This window comes from Podarcis pityusensis (genome assembly GCF_964106645.2).
Source record: "Podarcis pityusensis genome assembly, chromosome: 3".
In the NCBI taxonomy this organism is placed as follows: Eukaryota; Metazoa; Chordata; class Lepidosauria; order Squamata; family Lacertidae; genus Podarcis; species Podarcis pityusensis.
The window spans coordinates 68,088,932-68,110,365 of NC_138026.1; the positions used below are offsets into that span (position 1 = coordinate 68,088,932).

General features: G+C 40.9%; 3 protein-coding genes across 10 annotated transcripts in view; 2 read left to right on the forward strand and 1 right to left on the reverse strand.

Annotated features, from left to right (window-relative positions):
• Nucleotides 1-1,226, forward strand: part of TIAM2 (TIAM Rac1 associated GEF 2) — a 136,291-nt gene extending 135,065 nt beyond the window's left edge. For 4 of the 5 annotated variants that reach the window (XM_080998339.1, XM_080998341.1, XM_080998340.1 and 1 more), the window contains one exon: nt 190-1,226. In XM_080998339.1, coding sequence (XP_080854465.1) covers nt 190-830 — 641 coding nt within the window. In that variant the 3' untranslated portion in view covers nt 831-1,226. Of the gene's footprint in view, nt 1-77 lie in introns of all 5 variants that reach the window. The other variant, XR_013983900.1, reaches the window with a different exon arrangement.
• Nucleotides 1,227-1,234: 8 nt separating this feature from the next.
• The window catches only part of TFB1M (transcription factor B1, mitochondrial), a 33,326-nt gene continuing 13,126 nt past the window's right edge, over nt 1,235-21,434 (reverse strand). The window contains exons 5-8 of one of the 3 annotated variants that reach the window (XM_080998419.1): nt 21,107-21,226; nt 3,489-3,616; nt 1,417-1,699; nt 1,235-1,339 (exon numbers count right to left, since the gene is read on the reverse strand). In XM_080998419.1, coding sequence (XP_080854545.1) covers nt 1,456-1,699; nt 3,489-3,616; nt 21,107-21,226 — 492 coding nt within the window. In that variant the 3' untranslated portion in view covers nt 1,235-1,339; nt 1,417-1,455. Of the gene's footprint in view, nt 1,700-3,488; nt 3,617-21,106; nt 21,227-21,434 lie in introns of all 3 variants that reach the window. The other 2 variants (XM_080998418.1, XM_080998417.1) reach the window with 2 other exon arrangements.
• On the forward strand, nt 8,224-15,389 carry CLDN20 (claudin 20). 2 transcript variants are annotated; one of them, XM_080998421.1, is made up of 3 exons: nt 8,224-8,882; nt 9,405-9,481; nt 13,571-15,389. In XM_080998421.1, exon 3 carries the CDS (start codon nt 13,659-13,661, stop codon nt 14,319-14,321), a length of 663 nt encoding a protein of 220 aa, XP_080854547.1. In that variant the 5' UTR covers nt 8,224-8,882; nt 9,405-9,481; nt 13,571-13,658; the 3' UTR covers nt 14,322-15,389. The 2 variants fall into 2 exon arrangements, with proteins under 2 accessions (XP_080854547.1, XP_080854546.1); XM_080998420.1 differs by lacking the exon at nt 8,224-8,882 and having other exon boundaries at nt 9,240-9,481.

Here is a 21,434-nt window from a genome sequence, read left to right on the forward strand (position 1 = left end):
GTTCAGAGTTTTTGTTTGTTTTAAGAAAGCCACACTTCACAACTTAAAATATCTCCCCCGTGATATAACGAAAGTAGTTTAAAATGTCACCTCATACTGAAAAGTAATTGTAACACTATATAACGCTTATTGTTATGCTTGCCAGAGTTGTTGAGTATAGGAATTTAGCATGTGTTTTTACCCTGGCAGCTTCCTCAAGATCATTAAAGTTAATGAAGAACTCTCCCAGTAATGAATGGAACACTGAAGCAGGCAAAGTAAATGAACTGGATTCTGATGAATGCAGCCTGAGTAGCAGTACTCCAAGTAGCAGTTGCCATACCACCGATAGCATCCTGGAATCTAAAAATTTGTCCCCCGTGAAACATCTCCAAAACTCTGCATCAGATTTTTCAAACAGTCCTGTCAAAGAATCTGACATTTTAAGTGATGACGAGGATGACTACCAGCAGATTCTAAAGAAAGGCAGTCCCACAAAAGACATAGAAATTCAGTTCCAGCGGCTGAAGATTTCTGAGAATCCTAGTGATGATACAGAGGATAAGTATTCTTCTGAGAGTGAGTATGGAGAAGGGCGGAGGGTGGGTGATCACCCTAAACTAGTCAGGGCGCACTTTTGCCCTATTAAACGGAAAGTGAACAGCACAAGACGCGACAAAGGAACATTACTGGGAATGCAAGAACGGCACCAGTCTCTTGATAGCCATCCAGATGCTGCAAGTTTTGACCTGAACTCTATTTTAGAAAGAGAATTTAGTGTACAAAGTTTAACTTCAGTGGTTAATGAGGACTGCTTTTATGAAACGGTAGACAGGCATGGTAAGTCCTAGCTGCCTGATTCCAGCATCGCCACATACAGATTTACATACTTTAAAAAGGGTGATTATTGTAACTTGAGAAACTATTCAGTTTAATGCACTACTGTGTTTTCCACAGAAGTAGTTGTAAAGGCTTAAGTTATTTTAATTTATTGTGGAACAGAAATTTAGATTGAGCTGTTTACGATTCAGGGCAGAGTAATCTCATTTAAATAAAAGTAAGAGATGTTTTTAAATTTTTGAAAAGGGAATGAACTCTTGTCAATACCTATGTTCTTTTGAGAAAGTTCAAGCAACTTTAATTCGGGGCATTTAAAGCAAAAAATATTTTTAAATTCATCTTAGAAAAATTAAAGTCCTGCACTAAGTTGCACTAAGATGTTTATACTTGATTTTTATATATATATATGTAAATATAAAAAGCCTGTACTGTAATCTTATTGTATTTTTCATTTTTCTCTACAAGCTTGTACAGTAAAATGCTAAATGCAATTGGTGTGTTTTGTTTTTTATACTGTTCTCTCTTCAATGAATTTCACATACCTTAGTTCAAAAAGACTTAACATTCCAAATTAGAATGTATTTCATTCCACTCGACAGAAACACACATCGCCGCTGGTTTCTTTTCTAGAATGAGCTAGATCACATCATCCTTAGTCTTGCAAAATCTGCTCCTCTTCCTGTTTCGCTTCTCTGTCAATTCGTCCCTATAGTTATATGTAAAAAGTTTTGGGTCTTCATCACACATTTTTCTATAGACATCACAAAGGCTTTTAAAATGAAACATGGAAAGTTGAGTCGGGCGCAGAATTGGATCAACATCTGCCAGCTTGAGTAGCTGTTCTGCTTTTTCTAAACGTTCAGCTTCTGGAAATAAGACACTGAAAGAAAATAATAGAGATAATCCAAGTGAGTTTGTTAAACGGGGTCTCTTCCTTTATTCAGGTTTTTTAACCATCAGAAACAGTGACCCGCTTCAATAAAATTAGCTTACTAATCCATGCTAAGAATAGTTGCCTGCACTAGGTGCAGTTACCCCACATTGTTGGTCTACCACACCACACCCCAATGGAACCATCTTATGCTGCTCAATCTCCTGTACTCTGCCCCCTCACTCAGTGGTTGCGCTTTCCTTATCCAACTTTTTGCCTTCTCTGCACATCACTTAGAAATTTTACTTTCTCTTCCCGAACACTGCCATTCTCTATGGAAAGCTTTAGTTCTAAAATGAAAACCCACAGAGCTCAAGCTTGCATTGACATCCTAACCATAAACCAAAGATGTCTTTATTTTGTCTTACAAGTCAACATGGAAACAGCAGCACTAAAGTATCACAAGTTTAGTTTTCAGCAAGCAGCAGATCAGTTCACTTTAAAAGTCAGGCCACACTGTTAAAATTTCTACCATAATGAAAATTCCCCCTCCCAGTTCCTTAAGGAGGGGTGCTGCCACAAAGAAAGCCTCACCCTTTATCCCAATCAAGTTTCAGATAATAAACAGGCACCAAGGCCTCATCTGCTGATTGTAGGGCATAGAGGTGCGGTGACAAGATGGGGTTGTGTCCTGGCATTTAAAGCAAGGTTGGGGAGCCAGTGGCAATCCATATATTCTTGCACTCCAATGCCCATCATTCCCAGCCAATCCAAATTGCAGCCCAACAGCAGGTTCCATACGCTTGCATTAAAAGGAGTGGCTTGCATGCTCTGATTGCTGTAAACCTTTTCATCACAACTATGGCCACTACTTGTCAGCGGGCGTTAACTGTTTGGTGTTCATTTTTGCTAGGTCTGGATTGTGAAGTAGATGCTAGTTAGTAGAAAGGAGCTAGGCCTGGATAATTTCTCTCTCTCTTTGTAGGCCTAGAGTGGCATGGGGAGTGTGTGTGTGTGTGTGATTGTCACTGTTTATTCTCAGACACATATCTGAAGACACTCATTTACTTTGTTTCATGTTCCCTTACCCAATAATAAAATTTGTTTATTTATTTAAAAGGTAAACACACATATATTTTACCCTCAAAATAATTGAGATTTATATCCACTTGTGATCCACTGGTCATGAAAAGCTCACTGATTCAGTGGGGAAGCCATGATCACACACCTGACATCTGACGTAACATGGGATGACAAGCAGGGTCTGTAACGGTGGGACTTCAAAGGAATGATCAGGAGCTTAAGATGAACTCCCGACTGGGTGCATACCTTGCTCCAGCAAAGGAACAACCAGCCTTCAATGGAAACTGGAGGTTTAAGGAGCAGCATGGAAGGGAGAAGACCTCCTTCAGTAAAGTGAGAAGTTAATACCAAAGGACTCTCAAACAGCCCAGCATTGTGCTTTGAATTTCCCACAATCGGGGCTGCAAAGCATAACATCACTTGACCTCACTAGGACATCAAGTGATTGACAGGTGGGTGGCCCCAGCTACATGTTACATTTGGCCCACTTATGGCTGGGGAGATAAGGATCTGGCCCAAGGAGGAGAAAATGGTTCCCAACTCCTCCTATAGATAATACGAGATGCAAGAGCTCTTTCTGAGGAATTTGGTCTATGCTGGCTATTTCTCTCACACACCATGCTGACTGCTGTCACCAACTAAAGATTCCCATGTGTGAAATTACTTTGCATAGCCATTGTATTAAGAATACCATTCTGAAGAAAAAATCTCTTACCGTACACTTTGATGACAATATTTCCTTCTAAATTGAAACACAGTTCGGACAACTTTCTCCACCAGCTTAAATGGCTGTTCTATTTTTGGTTGCACCAATGGGGTAAAATGAACGACAGTCACATCCACCTGTGAACAGAAATAAAAACAATGGATCTAAGAAAGTATATGAGCCTAATGAAAAGTTACAGTACAAATAATAAACATTTTTAAAAGTTGTTAGCGCAATTAAACTGCCAAATAACAAGACAAAATGGTTATCATTCTGAAAAATTCAAGCCGGGTGCCCACCCTAGTTCCTGTAGCAGGATTTAAATAATGATGTAAGGTAATTAAAGGTAAAGGTAAAGGTACCCCTGCCCGTACGGGCCAGTCGTGTCCGACTCTAGGGTTGTGCGCCCATCTCACTGAAGAGGCCGGGGGCCAGCGCTGTCCGGAGACACTTCTGGGTCACGTGGCCAGCGTGACGAAGCTGCTCTGGCGAGCCGGCACCAGCACAGCACACAGAAACGCCGTTTACCTTCCCGCTATGAAGCGGTACCTATTTATCTACTTGCACTTAAGGGTGCTTTTGAACTGCTAGGTGGGCAGGAGCTGGGACCGAAAGATGGGAGCTCACCCCGCTGCGGGGATTCAAACCGCCGACCATGCGATCGGCAAGCCCTAGGCGCTGAGGTTTTACCCACAGCGCCACCCGTGTCCCCTAATTAGGTAATTAGAAAGACACAATTAAGAGCTGCTGCTGAATGTACAGAATATCCTGTTGGCTATTTTGATTCCTTCTATAAGGGCTCTACACTACAGTTTGGATTCAAAATCCTGTATGGAAAAACCTGGAATAATTGCATTTACCTTGAACAAATCTACCCCAAATTCACATCAATATAGAAACTAGTAATTGCCAAAGTCATCCTCCTACTACAATACTCGTGGATGATGGGAGCTGTATTCCAGCAACTTCTGCAGAGTGTCACCTTGGCTACCCCTGTCCTATTTTCATATATGGTGACAGTTCATGGATAGGCATTCTTAGGAAACTCACACTGGTCCCCTTTCACAGGTAAAGCAAAATGTTTATGAGCACTTTTGCCCCCCAAACTACACTTTGTGAGGGAGCCTTGTAAGATCAGTCCTGAAAGACAATACAGTTTCTAACTGTGTGTGTACTACTTTGGAAGATTCTATGGTACCAAAACAAAGTTTTTGACTCGGAACCAAAATAAGCAAAGTCTTGTGTGAATAATTGTGTGATCAATATCAGGATATGTCTTGCAATGCAGTACCACAAATGATTCATTGGTTATGTTGCAGTAGGTGAAAGCCCATGAATAAGGACAATATAGGAGATAGCAGTTAAGAATTCTACTGGCTTTCAAAAGGAGCTTGGGCAAAAATACTGCATGAGAAGAACAACTCTGGATTTGGAGGTTCTTGTCCCCACACAGCCCTCTTCCACTAGGTTAGAAACAGTCATTCCATGAGCAAAGGACTTCCCACTTGCAGAAGTGAAATCCCATATAAATAAATATTTTGGATAATATGATACAGGTTAGGTTCCAATGGAAGCTAAGTTATACAGAAATAAAGCACATTAGAATGTTTTCTTTCTATCAAAATACAAAGCAATTCTCATTACTTCATTATAGGCTTGGGCTCTTAGAATACTAGGAAAGCTGCTTTGTTACTATGGGAACGGTTATAGAAAATGCTGTTCCCTTCTGATTGGATGCTTTGAAATTACTAACATTATATCCTATTTCTTCGTTGTGCATACTAGCAGGCTGAATTTCAAAATCTAACAAGGTACACACAAGCAAATTTTAAAACTGCTGATAATCATACCACCTTCACCTTATTTTGCAAATGTTTTTTGTAAAACATAAAATTACAGCTAAGACAAAATATCTCATCTCACTGAGGGTGGACCTACACCCCAGCCCCCAAACAATTCTGTCACTTCTGTTGCCAAAGCTTGTTTTGTTTTGCAAACACAAGCCTGGATTTTGTCCAGGGTGAAATCTACATACATATAAAAAGTGTTCTGGAAATGCATTTTTAAAAAAGCGTTTGTAAAAATACAGTGAATTTTCCATAAGGCTCATCATCACCATTTAGTGTCACATTGTATATTGCACTTAAAACACACTTAAAACATTTTATTTGCAGCTGTATAGTTAAGTCCCAGTACATTAAGAAAAAGGACTTCTGGATAAACAGATTGCCTTTTTGAATCCTTTTCTCAAACAACATGCAGCTATATACAGCGATAATGTAATAAAGAATGTAATAAATAAACATCTTAAAACTATATTATGTTAACTCCCTAGTTTTGCTCCTCCAACTTTACCATCCTTAGCTGCTGCCTCCGAGTGTCCTGCTCTTTTAAACTCCGGCCAGTCTACCTTGTTGCCCCTTCTATTGGAATTGTTTGTCCAAACAGAAACATCTACATTTATTTATTGGTTTTTTATTTTTAGTAAATTCACAATGCAAACTCGTAAAATGGCACCACCAATCTATATTATTCAGTCTACCTTCTTTCCCACCTTTCAAGCAAAACTGAAGCCTGTGTTTTCGTCAAGGATAAGTATATGCATACAGGTATGTTTCGTTACCCTTGCTTCTCCCGTATGTCTCTTGCCATTTAGAAAGTTTTATATTACAGTATAGACTTTTCAGAGCAGATACCTGCTTCATTTTTTATGGAAAATTCTGTAAATGCCATACAAGGTCAGTGCTAAAACTATACGGCCTAGGCCCAGTGTACCTGAAGGAGCGTCTCCACCCCCATTGCTCAGCCCGGACACTGAGGTCCAGCACCAAGGGCCTTCTGGTGGTTCCCTCATTGCGAGAAATGAGGTTACAGGGAACCAGGCAGAGGGCCTTCTTGGTAGTGATGCCTGCTCTGTGGAACACCCTCCCACCAGATGTCAAAGGAAAAAACAACTACCAGACTTTTAGGAGACATCTGAAGACAGCCCTGTTTAGGGAAGCTTTTAATATATGAAGGACTATTGTATTTTAATATTTTGTTGGAAGCCACCCAGAGTGGCTGGGGAAACCCAGCCAGATGGGCGGGGTCTAAATAATAATAATAATAATAATAATAATAACAATAATTTAAATAGGTCAGTTAAGAAAACTACCACACTAGCCTTTAGCTACAAGAACCCCTCTGAGCTACTTAGAAGAAAAGTGGGATATAAATGTAGTAATAATAAAACTAAACTAAAGTTGGAGATTTCTGTCAATTTAGCCCTCTCCTAGGCTAAGCAGCGTCACCATGACAGAAAAAAAAACTATGGAAAAAGAATACACAATGTCTTTACCTGAGCCTGAGAAAGAACATGTACCTTCCCTTTGCTCAGGTTTAGTTCCCATGGATTTCAATGATATTTACTTGCTATTAAGCATGGCTAGAAATGCAGCTTAAACTAGTCTACAATTCACTATCTCTATAAACCAGGATTGCTCATTAAAGAAATGCAATAAAACCCATTTATACAACAATCTGTCTGCTCTTGAAGCTTAAGTACTTATTGCAAGTTCACAAAATGGGTAAGGAAAAACAGCCAATGGAGTGCAGTGCTGCATGTTGTTCTGGGGGTTCTCCTAACCTTCTCAAGCAGATTGGGGGGGGGGGTGGACTTGCATTGCACTAGTGGGATTCATTGCACTGATTTCCACTACCACAACAACTCTGTTGAATCTCCCACTCGCAGTGTTTCAAAAACTGCTGGCCCATCATGGCCCTGGATACGTCTACCTAATTACCTGACCAGGGGAATAAAAAGAGAAATAATTATGATTTACCATCCCATCCCCTTGCTGCTTTACAGACATTCCTTTATTTGCAAAAAGGATGGAGCGTCTGTGGCCCTCCAGATTTGGTGGACCCCAACTTCCATTAGCATAGCCAATGGTCAGGGATGGTGCGAGTTGTAGTCCAGCAGCATCTTGTGGGTCTGTTTCCCCAATTTAAAGGAATACTAGTCTAGCAACTTCATACAGTGGTGCCCCACAAGACGAATGCCTCGCAAGACGGAAAACCCGCTAGATGAAAGGGTTTTCCGTTTTGGAGGTGCTTCGCAAAACAAATTTCCTATGGGCTTGCTTTGCAAGACGAAAATGTCTTGCGAGTTCCTGTGGGGTTTTTTTCCTTTCCCCCCCTTTTCCCCAAGCCGCTAAGCCGCTTATCAGCTGATCCGCTAAGCCGCTTAACAGCTGATCGCTAAGCCGCTTATCAGCTGATCCGCTAAGCCGCTTAACAGCTGATCGCTAAGCCGCTTATCAGCTGATCCGCTAAGCCGCTTAACAGCTGATCCGTTAAGCCACTAAGCCGCTTATCAGCTGATCCGCTAAGCCGCTTAACAGCTGATCCGTTAAGCCACTAAGCCGCTTATCAGCTGATCCGCTAAGCCCGCTAAGCCGCTAATAGCGCTAATCCCCTAAACCGCTAATGGGCTTGCTTCGCAAGACGAAAAAACCGCAAGACGAAGAGACTTGCGGAACGGATTCTTTTCGTCTTGCGAGGCACCACTGTAAATGCGTTACAACCACATGTACTTTTGCTGTGCATTTCCACTGTCAGCCATGGAGTCCACTGAGTAGGCCATCCATTTCAATGCTTTAAACAAATTTAATGCCATTAAGTCAAATACATGTGCAGCCCAATGCTATGAATGTTTACTCAGGTGTAAGTCCAACCGAGTTCAATTAGACTTACGCCCAATGAAGTGTTTCAATAGAATTGTAGTCCTCTCCAGACATGAAAAGCTTCCAAGTGTTTTCAAAGCGCATGAGACCACAGAAACAAACCCCTATCCTTATACTGGGCTGGAGAAGGGAAGGGGCTTATCCTGTTGCTGCAATGAGCTTCACTCCCAAGAAGCTTCACTCCCAAAGCTCAATCAGAGACCCTGTTGCAGCCCAGGGTCAACCATTACTAAGCCCAGACACAATTACCAGAGGCTGTAGAAATCAAATGTGAAACTGCATTACTGTGGTATGGATCAACTTTAAAAACTCAACATTAAAACTGTTCTGAGAGGAAAACGTAGAACCCGTTTTTCCAAAACTAATGAAGCAAGGGATAAAATTATGTAGCTGTCAACTATCACATGCTACAAACTACTGCCTTTTCCTTTTCTACACACTGCGAAGAGTCAGACGACAATAGGGAGAACTCATATTTATCTTGCTGCACAATCAGCAGGTTTCCCTTCCCACTTTCTTTGCTTTATAGTCTCCCTCTTGCTGACTTGTCAGGATCTCCTCAACAGTGCTCTGTATTTAATCACAAAGCTTCATCAGCATTACTACTTTATTTTGCCTTCTGGTCTTTAGGGAAAGGTGACTAATTACAGAAAGAACTAGAGAAGGCTACTAGTAGCAGGTATGTAAAACTCAGCCATATACCTTTGTCAATTTAAATATATTTCTGCACCATAATTAATAGCAGGAATTATAAACTTATTGTGGAGGATTTGGGGAGTGGTGGCTGTTTGCAATGTAAATTCTGATTTGCAGGTGCAGTTAAAGGTCATTCTGAAGTTTCCTTATAACTAAAGCAGCTTTTAAAATATAGGGTTGGGGGTGATAAAAGTATGTTTTTTGAAATACATATTGCTCTACATTTCTCCTGATTTCTAAACTACTGTCGAACATTCATCATAGGATCTAGAAATCATTGTATTTTTAGAATTAAGGGTTTGCATGTGTTTCCTCCATGATCTCTTTGCATTTGCTCCTTCAACAAAGTATCCCCCCCCCTTCAGTGCAGATTCATTAAACAAAGTAGTTCTTTATTCTCCAGTAGATGGTACTAAGACAGGGAATGGGCAGGACTGCTGTGGTCATAGCATCAGAGAGCTATTTTTGTTTAATAAAAAAACCCCAATGCATTTTTTTAATGAAGAGAGATCTTTACACTCAAGAGAAGTTGTTTCTACGACTTATACTGCCGAGAAAGCATCTTGAATCTCCCATTTAGCAGTAAGTACTGAACTTCATTAGACTCTGTACATTACAGTTTATGGTGTTTAAAAATGTTCTAACCAAACATTGCAGTTTAATGTGCGTGTAATTTAGTCTGCTTCTAGCAGTTATTGGGATAAGCTACCATTCCTATTGTCATCAAGCTTGTTTTAATTTTTAAAGCTGCTGAAATGCAAAATCTGAAGCAAAGATGAATAGTAAAAGAATGATGGGTAGACAGTGCCACGCAGGGATGGCTCCATTTCCCACCCTCGCAGCCTATGAAATGGATGTGGAGTAAACAGGGGCACCTGCTCTGTGGCAGATCCATGGGTTGGTTGGTAGCCTGCTGGTCCCACAGAAATATAGACCTAGTTAACAAGTCAATCTCTTTTGCTGAGCCAAGCAGCTCTTTAAAGATGCAGCAAACTTTCAAGCTATATAAAACTATATTGTGGAAAATTGAGGCTATGAGAGGGCAGAAAGGCTCTTGCATAACTGTTTTAGGTTGGACTGTTTTAGAAGCAGATATATCTGTAAGCTGCCTTGAGTCCTGGTCTAAGAGAAAGGTGGCATAGAAATAAATAATAGTAATAATAATAATAATATAACAGGACAGCTCTCCTGACCAACTTCTCTTACTGATGCCAACTTCTCTTACTAATTTCTCTTACTGATAAATTAATAAAGCAAAATTTCCTGAAGCTGTCAGAACCAATCAAGATTTTCTGCCATGGCAGCAGTTCCATAAACTGATCACTAACTGGGTGTCACACTTTTCAAAGACTACCAGAAGGGCAGGAAAGAATGTGTATCTCTGCACTGGTGGCAAATTGGGCAGATAACTAAATACAGTTTCTCTGCTGAAAGGGGGAGAGAGGGCATGGAAACAGAAAATTGTTCTGAGTAGCCCAGGTGATATTTGCTCCCCTTGGTCCATGACACAATCAAAAGATGCCAAGAGAACTTCACATCTGCCAGAAATTTCTTTTAATGTACCTTTTGAAAAAAGAAGTTAAATTTTGGATCACAGGGGACAGACAGTGACTCCCTTCTCTACACAAGTTGCCGTATAATGTGTGTGGTGGGTAGTGAAAAGGGTACTTTGGCTCATACAACAGAAGAGATGGCAATTAGGGTTTGTGGGGAACTGAGCAAGATTTGTTTAGAAAGCTTATTAAAGTGCTTCTTTAGCTATAAAATCAGTATCCAGAAAATAAAATACCTATTAAAGGACAGACAAGATCAATTATATAAAATATATGTATAAAACTAATCTAGTTTCTTTCTCTGGTCCAAGTAAAAGTTAAAATCAGCAGATGTCAGTCATAACAGATATTATACAAATGCCCCCCCCCCAAAAAAACACCAGGTGGGCAGACCCTTGTTCTAAGCTTGTTCTAAGCATAAGTGCACGCAATGCAGTATTTACAGAAAAGGTCAAAAGTTCTTTTTTCTTAAACCACTCTATTCTTCAAAATATCTACCTAAGCAGGTAAAAAAAAGGCTGTTTCAGCATAATGATGTTTACATGTTTTAAAGATGTTGGCAGCACATTTTGGATTCCAAGTCTTGTTATATACATGAGAAAAGCACAAGCTGAAGAATCCATTAATTACTGGATTCTGAATATGCTCAGGCTTGTATGTCAATTACATGCTGCTTTTCACAAGAGATGTTAGCTCATCTACCATTCAGTATAACCCCAGCCTTTCAAATTCAAATACATGTATTTTTTTAAAAAACCTAATCACACCAAGTCCTACTATTACTTCTATTATACAGGTTGGTTCCAAAGAGTACACACATATGCACTGAGTTAGACTACTGGCCCATGTGGGCCAGCATTGTCTGTTGCACTGGGTAGCACCCCGCCACCTGAATAAACTTTGTGCACTTTTCCACTGAACCCAAATGGTTTAAGTGGTACTGAACCCATGTCCATTTCAATGTGGCAGGAGATGGGATGTTTGCAGGTGGAGAGGACCTAAATGTAACACCTAGAGCAAAAATGTATTGGACTTCCCCAAGCCTTTCTGCTTTGACCTTCAAGTGGTTCACTGGTGAAGTCCTACCAAAATTAATGGACCTGCAATTTTATCCACCCTGTTACTACCGTAAGTGATACCACCCAACTGAAGTCACTGGCACTATTTAAAAGCTAAGAATGCCAGTAAGTGGTCTTATGAACAGCTAAATTAATTAGATGAGCTTGCATTCAATACTTTAGGATTAATAGTATAAAACTAATGACCTTTCTCTATAGTTAGAATGCTCAAACCTCCTCTCCTTCTAAATCCAATTCATTTGAATTGGAATTAAAAGTAATTATAACATTATTATTCTATAATTTTAATTATCATGGCTCTTTGTCCAACAAAATATATGAAACCTAGAGCTATATAAGAGTTTTCCATGTACCAGGCATCATTTTGACTGCAAGGAAATGATCCAGCTAATGTTAAGCACATTTAAGTGTCACTGATTTCAACGGCAGCATTGATTTCAGAGTTAACATGCAGCTGACCCTGCCATTTAAAACCAACGAAATTTAAATGTACTTAAATTTAGCTGAATCATTCTTTCAGTCTTTAGCAATAGCTTTATTTCTTATTAGTTATTGTGCTATATCAGAGGTGGTTAGTTTAAATCAAGGGATAGGGTAAATTTAAGTTTCTAGTCCAGGCGTTGGCAACGTGCAGCCCACAAAGACTGTTTTACCGGTCCACAAGCCGCCCAACCGAACCATCTGCTTGGCAAGTCCCCAGCGTGCTGTGCTAAACCAGTGTAGCGCGACGCCGGAAATGGCATCTGCGCACGTGCAGATACCAGAAATCGCTTCTGTGCATGTCCAGACACTGAAAATCGCTTCTGTGCAGGCGCGCTTTTCGGCACCTGGGCATGCACAGAAGCGATTTCTGGCGCCGCGGACATGTGCAGACACGATTTCCGGCATTGCACTGCGCCAATCCAGCCCATGGACGATCTCTGTTGGAGTGATCTGGCCCATGGCCAGTAAACCTTGCCAACCCTGTTCTAGTCCTTAGGAATTTCAAGCTCTATATGGCCAACACAGAAGTTTGAGCTTTGCTCTTCAGAAAATAGTAAGGAAACAGATTTTTTGTAAAACAACAACTTGGGACCAGTTTACCTGAAAGATTGCCTTAATTCATATATGTCTACTCAAACACTTTGATATGAAGAACTGGCACTGTTACAGGGAGCACATAATACCTATTCTGCATTCATAAGAAAGCAATCTTTTAGTGCTGCAGCACCCACGCTTTGGAACCTCCTGCCTATTGACATCAGACAGGGGCCTTTACTGTGCTCTTTTTGATGCCTGCTGGAATCATATTTGTTTAGATAAGCCTACTCAGATGGGCAGAAAGAACGTTGATGTGTGTTTTAATCTGTTTTTAGTTTACCACTGATTTATTTTAAAAAATAATTGTTTTAACTGCTTTTATTGATCATTTTATTCTTTTTGTAAACTGCTGAGGTTTTTTTTTTTTTAAAAAACAACGAAGTAGTGTACAAATTTTATGAGATAAATATATAAATAAAAGAGCACTTGCTGAACCATTAAAAACCATGTGAATGGGGAAAAGATTATACTGACCTAAATTTCCAAGGATTAAAATTTCCTATGGAAACTGGGAAGAAAGTATATACTTACAAGCCATTGCTTTAGTTAATTGTAGATTTGAATAGATACCTTATTCTACTTTTGTGCCACAGAAGCGAGATGGCCACTGAGGGCAAGAATAGCTCAATTTTGTATTTTCTGTGTTTTTTAGCATTTACATGATCCTAGTCTTGTGCCTTCAGTGTTTCAATTTGAGTTTTCTTGAAGTGGCAGAATATTGAAGGGTAGTTCCTTGTGCTCAGTCGCTCACACACTGTTCATTTATAATCATTTCTGTTCAAGTGCCCTGTGTACAGCTGCTCTGTGCTTTTGTAGCCTTCTCATCTGCTGCAGGGTCACGTTCAGTCATTCATTCAGATAGCAGTGATTTTAAATGCAAGTGTTCTAGTTTGCTCATTTCTCTTTCCTTTGCCCCTGCCACTTCCCCCCTTCCTCCCCCTTCTATCACATGCGGACAGCTATAGCCGTGGCTGGGGAGCCATCAGGCATACAAAGGTTTACAACAGGAGAGGAACAGGCAGACAAAAGGTGACAGCACATCTCATCATGGCATCAGCAGCTCTACAGTTCTTTGCTTTCATTCTAGCCTTGTTTGGCGTTTTCGGTGCAATTACAGCCACCTTGTTGCCCAACTGGAAGGTGAATGCAGACGTAGGTTCAAACATCATCACAGCCATAACTCAGATGCAAGGACTCTGGATGGACTGCACATGGTACAGCACCGGGATGTTTAGCTGCACGTTGAAATATTCAATCCTCTCCCTCCCTGTTTACATCCAGGCAGCACGGACCACCATGGTGTTGTCTTGCATCCTCTCCACTTTTGGAATCTGCATCGCCACGGTGGGGATGAAGTGCACTCGGCTGGGAGGAGACCATGACACCAAGAGCCACACTACATTTGCAGGAGGAGTCTTCTTCATCCTTGCAGGTATATTCGGCTTGATACCAACAGCCTGGTACACGAGAGAAATAATTTCAAATTTTCTGGACCCAACAGTCCCAGAAAGCAGTAAGCATGAACCAGGAGGAGCAGTTTACATTGGATTCATTTCAGCAGGACTTCTGCTCACTGCAGGTGCCATCTTTGGCACTTCCTGTTTTACAAAGCAGCAAAGAACATGGATTTATCCCAACAAAACACAGCAACAGTTCCCAGCTGCCCAGCAAGAGAACAACACAGGCTACAACCTGAAGGATTATGTGTAAATACAGTTGCCGGTCTGTCACTCAAGGCTCCTGCTCAGTTGTTGGGGGGGGGGTGCTTATTGTAGTTCTGGGTTTTTTAAAATATCGAAGAAAGTTTTTTGTTCTTGATGCAAGTGTCATAATTACACTCTGGTATGGTACGGGGGGGATTTAAATCACTGCAGCAACCATTAATTTATGTTGATATTGCTTTGCAACTGAATTGTATTCAAAAAAACAAACAAAAAGAACGGTAAAAATGCGTACTGTACAGGTTGTTGTTTTTTAGCATGCGAAAGTTAGATATCTGTAATGTGGCTTACTTAATTTCAACACAACTCTAATTTTAATTAGGATACCCGCCAAACCTACTCTGCCTTTATGTGAAACCCTATGTATTGTTTTTAAAATTGTAGCTTTCATTGTCAATACCCAACTACCATGGTAACTAAATTTCTTCATTTAAAAACAAACAAAGCCTCGTGTATTTGCATATCAGAGGCTGAAGACACTGCTTCAGTTGTTGCCAAAGCTGCCCCCTCATCTCCTGACCACCTGCAGCAGATTCCATTTTTATGTTTTTTTAAAAAATGTCTACTTAGCAGTCTGCAGCTAATTGAAGGGTTAGACACAGCTCAGGAGTAAGAAATGGGTGTATCAGCAGCAGCCTCTGTAACTAAAAGAAACTTAAACCCTCCAATTTCATGCTCCACTTTAAAAATATTTTTGTCTTCTCCTTGACTTCTGTATGTTATACCCAAGTCACTGCATGATTTAACTAACCAAAATGCATCTGTTCCCAATCTGTTCAGGGCTTCAGTGTGATTTTAACCTGTACATCATTTGGTTTCTTTAAATCCTTTATTTTATGCAAACTATTTATTATTGGATCAGAGTTACTGGCAATCTGGCACACAAAGAGTTCTTGCAGGTGATAGCAACTCAGTTTGCAATTACTTTGTCAGCATGATTCACTTGGTTAATTTGCCTTGATTCTCATAACCTTCTTTTTAACATGCTGAAATGATTATTAGTCACTGTGGGGAACCCCTCATTTCTATTCAGGAGGCGAGGCAGAGTTTGAATCCTTTGGTACCGTATTTTTCGCTCTATAACACGCACCCGACCATAACACGGACGTAGTTTTTAGAGGAGGAAAACAAGAAAAAAAAATTCTAAACGAAACAGTGGGTGTATGAGTTTTGTGGTTCATGCTGTGGCCACAGACATGTGATCTGACAGTGAGTTTGGAGTAGCCCAATGCAAAAATCCTGAGGATCCATGTGGATCCATGCTTTGTAACCAAGTTTTTGCACCACTGCGGTCCCAGGCAACAGTGGGTGCGTGATTTTTTTGGTGCAAGATGTAGCCATGGACATGCTATGTGATCTGATGGTGAATTTGGGGTGACCCAGTGCAAAAATACTGAGGATCCATGTGGATCCGTGCTTTGTAACCACGTTTTAAGTGGGGAGGGAAGGAAAAGCACTCAAGGGACAAGGAGCACGCGTGGTGTGGAGAAGGATGCTGCTAATAATGCAGAAGAGGGGTTTAAGGGGAGAAGAAGCACGCATGGGGTGGGTGGAGGATGCTGCTGCTAATAATGCAGAAGAGGGGTATAAGAGGAGAAGGCTCCTCTCCTCTCCTCTCCCACTTTGCTCCTTTAAAGCAAGCAGGCTCTGCTTTTCTCCCTCCTCCCCGCTCATCCCTGGCTTAGCGAGCTGAAAAACTTTGCTGCTATGTAGCGAGCTGAGTGGGGAGGAGAGAGGGACAGAGAGCCTGCTTGCTTTAAAGGAACCAACCGGACAGGAGCCGCTTACACTTGTGTAAGTGGCTCCTCTCATCTCCCACTTTGCTCCTTTAAAGAAGCAGGCTCTCTGTCCCTCTCTCCTCCCCACTCAGCGGCTCTTCTCCCGCTTTGCTGTTTCAAAGCGAGCCACGGAGGAGGGAAGGAAGGGGAACCATGGATTCTCTGCTCACGACTGCAGCAGATCCCCCCCGCCACCCGTAGGCATTCCCTCCATAACACGCACAGACATTTCCCCTTACTTTCTAGGAGGAAAAAAGTGAGTGTTATGGTGCAAAAAATATGGTATATAAGGGAAGGAATAGAAAAGAGATGTTTGGGCCATAACTTGGGACACGTGTAAATTTGCATACACACAGATATTCTAGTGCAAATATAATGAGTTTACATTTCACTAAAGAATATGGCTTGGCCTCTTGTAAAAGATGAGTAAGATTATTAGTTCCATATTAGTTTTAATTTTTCTACCCATCTTTCAAATATTAGCTCTGAGTTGGAGATGTGAACAGCTCTTCATAGAAAAGGTACAGGAAAAGGGCACCAAAATGAAAAGGGAGCTGAAGTAACTCCCATACTAAGAAATGTTGCAACATCTGGGTCTTCTTAATTTACAAAAAAGGTGAGTAAGAGGGGACATGCTAGAGGTGTATAAAATAATGTCTGGTGTGAAGAGAGATGTTTTCTTGCTCTTTCATACTACTAGCTACTAGCCAGGTTCATTGAATAAGGCTGAAAGGTGGGAGATTCAAGACAGGAACTGTTCACGCACTGCATAGTTAAACTGTGGAATTCACCATCACAAGATGTGGTGATGGCAACAAAGTTAGACGGCTTAAAAGGTGATTAGACAAATTCACAGAAGATAGGGCTATTAATGACTACTAGCAAAGATGGCTATAGGCCACCTTCTGGATCAGAGGCAGCATGCCTCAGTTGTTTGCAAACAACAATAGGGAAAGGTCTATTGCCCTAGTGTCCTTTTTGTGAGCTTTACAGGCAAGTCTAGCTAGCCACGTGTGAGAAACAGAATGTTGGACTAGATAGGCCTTTGGTCTGATTCAGCAGGGCTCTTAATCAAATGTGAAACGTGTGTTAAAATTCAAGAAACTTGTTTCATTACCCACTATAGATTGATGGACAGACAGACCAAGAATGTACCAAAGTTATTTGGTGATTGCAGTGGTTCAATCTTAGGTCTGTAAATAATAAGGTGTCTACCCCCCCCCCCACCGCCAACAACTCTTTTAGGATGAATAAATAAATAAATACTGTCTTATTTTTATTGCAAATACCTGTGATACCTAAACAAGCTCAGGTGTGTTTTGGGGCTTTTTACAGTCCAATGTATATATTTTTTCTTAAAGAAAAGATATGCCAAAACTTAAACCAGGAAAAAGAAGATTCACAGAAATATTAATGTTGCTACTTGGTCATTAAGATAAAGATCAAGATCATGGTATGAAAGGAAAACCAAATACAGAATCCTCCACATGTACGACACCCACAGAGTAAGACATATAATCCAGACCACGTTGCTCCCCCAACAGGGAGATCCAGGAGCAAACATAGACCCCAGAAGAGAATACAAGCTCTTCTGAGCTACACTGAGCTACAAGCTTGAATGTAATAGTTATTCCAAAGCAGTCTCAATTATTTCAGTGGGTTTAATTCTCAAACAAACAGTGGTGGTTTACCAGTGTAAGCAGTAAGGCCATCATTTTCTCCAATGCATATTCTCAACTCTGTTTAGAATACATCAGAGATCAAGAAAGTATTTGGGGGTTGGGCTGGGGGGGAGTTTCCAGCAAAAATATAAAATATGATAGGAATCAGCCTGGCACTCTGAACTGCTTCTGTACACTTTGTGTATTAAGCATCCTATCTGTAGAATTATTTAAAAGTTTGCAAAACTGAAACATATTGTCTGAACTTAAGGACTGAAAGGCAAGCTTGGAAGGTTCCATTAGCACAAATAACACAATATTAGAGCACTACAGGGTCATTCCAGCTAAACGCTTAACAGGCTCAGCTTTTAAAAAAAGAAGTGAAAATACTCTGACAGAGTCTACAAAGACACAGTGCTGAAAAATGACACCAAGCAATTGCTGCCAACAAAACCATGTCAGAGCAAACGAAATGCCACATACAGAGAGACAGAGAAGGAGAATAGTCATTAACAGTGAGCACCATCCCTAAAGGCATATATTCTTGCTACAACATTCACATAGAAAGACACATCCAGTACAAAGGAGGGGGGGGATAGAGCACCATCAGAAAAAGAGCAGATGGCACCACATACTAATGCAAATGAAATTAACATACACAACTCTCCATTGGTGATCTCAAAAGACACCACCATGGTGATCTCAAAAGACAAAACAGATCTGCAAGACAAGCAAGTACCCTGTTGCTGGCACAAATGAACATTAGCATGACACAACAACAGCACATGGCTCAATAGGCCAAGAGAAAAAAGCACAGACTAGCTCAGTCTCTGTTCTTCTCTCCTACAGATGAAAAAGACCATCTCCACTATGCAAGAAACAGGAATTATCACAAAGGGACGCGGGTGGCGCTGTGGTCTAAACTACAGAGCCTAGGGCTTGCCGATCAGAAGGTCAGCGGTTTGAATCACCGCGACGGGGTGAGCTCCTGTTGCTCGGTCCCTGCTCCTGCCAACCTAACAGTTCAAAAGCACGTCAAAGTGCAAGTAGATAAATAGGTACCGCTCCGGCGGGAAGGTAAACGACGTTTCCGTGCGCTGCTCTGGTTTGCCAGAAGCAGCTTAGTCATGCTAGCCACATGACCTGGAAGCTGTATGCCGGCTCCCTCGGCCAGTAAAGCGAGATGAATGCTGCAATCCCAGAGTCGTCTGCAACTGGACCTAACCGTCAGGGGTCCCTTTACCTTTAGGAATTATCACACCTGATATCCAGAATGTCTTACACAGAAAACATTCTTCTATTTCCCACCAAATTCTGAGAATCCCCAAGAGTACTCTTCAGTGTTTATAGAGGGGTATTTCCAGATGCACAGAGAATGGGGGAAAGGCAACACTGTACAGAAAACCTCGCAACCTACATGGGGGTTACATTTCAGGGACAGTACCTAAAGCCAAAATCAAAAACAGTCAAACCTCATTGGGTTCAATGGCAGGTGGGCTTGCCAAAGCCTTTTTTCCTGGAACTATGCCCCCTTTCCATTTTTTTTTAACTACCACACACTTAAATCTGAATGTGCGTAAGTTGCAGTACATTTAAGTTGCAGGTTTGCTGTTACTGCATTTAGAAATAAAATAACTTTCATGCATTAAGCGTCTTACAGTACTTGAATGACTTCTGATTGTTTCAACCTGACAATGTAGATCAGTCTTGGGCTACTACATGACCACTACCACTAGGAAATTTGCCTTGCTTCTGTATCTCTTTAGTACAATAACTACAACCCATCATCTCATTACTAAAAGCACGAATGATTGATTTAGTGTCCATACCAACCTTGTTGAGTGAATTTATGAAACGTGTTTGACACATTTGTATCCTAGTTTCCTTCCAAGGAGTTGAGAACAGCATACATACAATTTATCAGATGAGGGCCAATAAACTGAGACTGAATCCCAATTAAAACATGAGGTTTTGTGGCTTGGTTGTTTCAAGATCCAAGAATTAAGCAGGTGCATTGATATCCCAGATTAATCTCCCAATTAATACTCAATTGACTCTGCACAACTGAGAAAATTTCTGCTTATCATTTTAAGTCACCTCCAAATCAGCTTCAACCAAGTTTGATTGGCTCCACTGCTGTTAGTGTTCAGGAGCTTTTCAAAGCAGCATCTGACAACTGGGCTTGTAGCAACTGAGTTGAAAATGACCACATCAATTTACAGTGGTACCTCTGGATGTGAACGGGATCCGTTCTGGAGCCCTCTTCGCATCCTGAAGCGACGTCTGCGCATGTCGCGATTCACCGCTTCCGCACATGACGCTATTTTGAGCGTCTGTGCATGCACAAGCAGCGAAACCCAGAAGTAACGGCCGCAGAGCGTAACCTGAAAACGCTCAACCTGAAGCACATTTAACCCGAGTTATGACTGTATATTCATAGCAGTGCTCTAGGTTCATTCATCCTCTGCTAGTGCCAAGCTTAATCTTCAAGTCTGCATTCCTAGTCTGGTATTTGTCACCTCCCTAAACCTTTACTTAGATCCCATGTTGACTGTAACTGGCTACTAATCCATGGGCAAAAGCAGCTTTTCAGATTACATTCTTTCTCTGGGCATCTGTTGGTCAATCCTCAAAGTGCCAGTTAGCTGTAAATCTTTAAATTCGTGGTACTGTCACTGATCAACACTAATGCCTATAGTTTCAGGAATTCTGTGCAATTCATTTTGCTTTGGGGGATTTTCCTCACATAGCAGGAATCACTTTACAAAGGCAGGCTGTATTAAAATTGCAACACCATTTGAAAAGAGGTACCATTTGCAAGGCCATGGTTCAAAATGGTCAGTTTGAAGAATTACTCAAAAAGAAGTTGGTGATACAATTACTCAGTCTTTTTGAATTTCAAAATATCACAAACAAATCATACTAGCAATCCAATTCTGATACATATTCTTCAGCAACAATATTACTGTAACGTGCTGGCTGATGTATTGACCCATCTCTTGCTTTTGGCTATGAGACTGGTACAAGAAAACTCCTAAAGCTATGATAAAAACCACACACACACGATTTGCCTGATGAATTCCTGTCCTTCTCAAGAGCAGGGGGCAGGCAACTCTAGGCAATATTTGCCTCAGGTGGATACAGTCAACGAGCAATTCCCTTTTCAGGATCTTTGGATCTAAATCTATAGTTGTGTGTGATTTTAGCACTCATTCAGTCCAATTTCTCAGAATCAGACAGCACATTCAGCTTGCATTTATGTGCTGGTGGCTTTGCCATTTTAAGTTTGAAGATTTAATTTCTAATTCTTAGTACTAAAGAAAGAAAAGACTCACCTCTGGCTTTGGAACAAAAGCTCGACCTGGAATTGTGAAACACTTGTGAACAGTGCACAAGTACTGAGACATAATGGAAAGTCTGCTTCGCTGCCTGGCTCCTGTACTAGCTGTCAATCTCTGTGAAAGAAAACCACTTTTTGGTGAGTAAATTCATTCCAGCTAATTAAGCATTAACTTCTAGAAATTTAACAGGTGATATTTAACTTGCAAAAAACAGAAGAGACTTTCAGAGCATTCTCTTAATCAGAAAAACGATCAAAAAGCTTCTGAAGATGTCCATTAATGTCTAAAAAGGGCATGCGTTTTATTTATTTATGTACCCCCC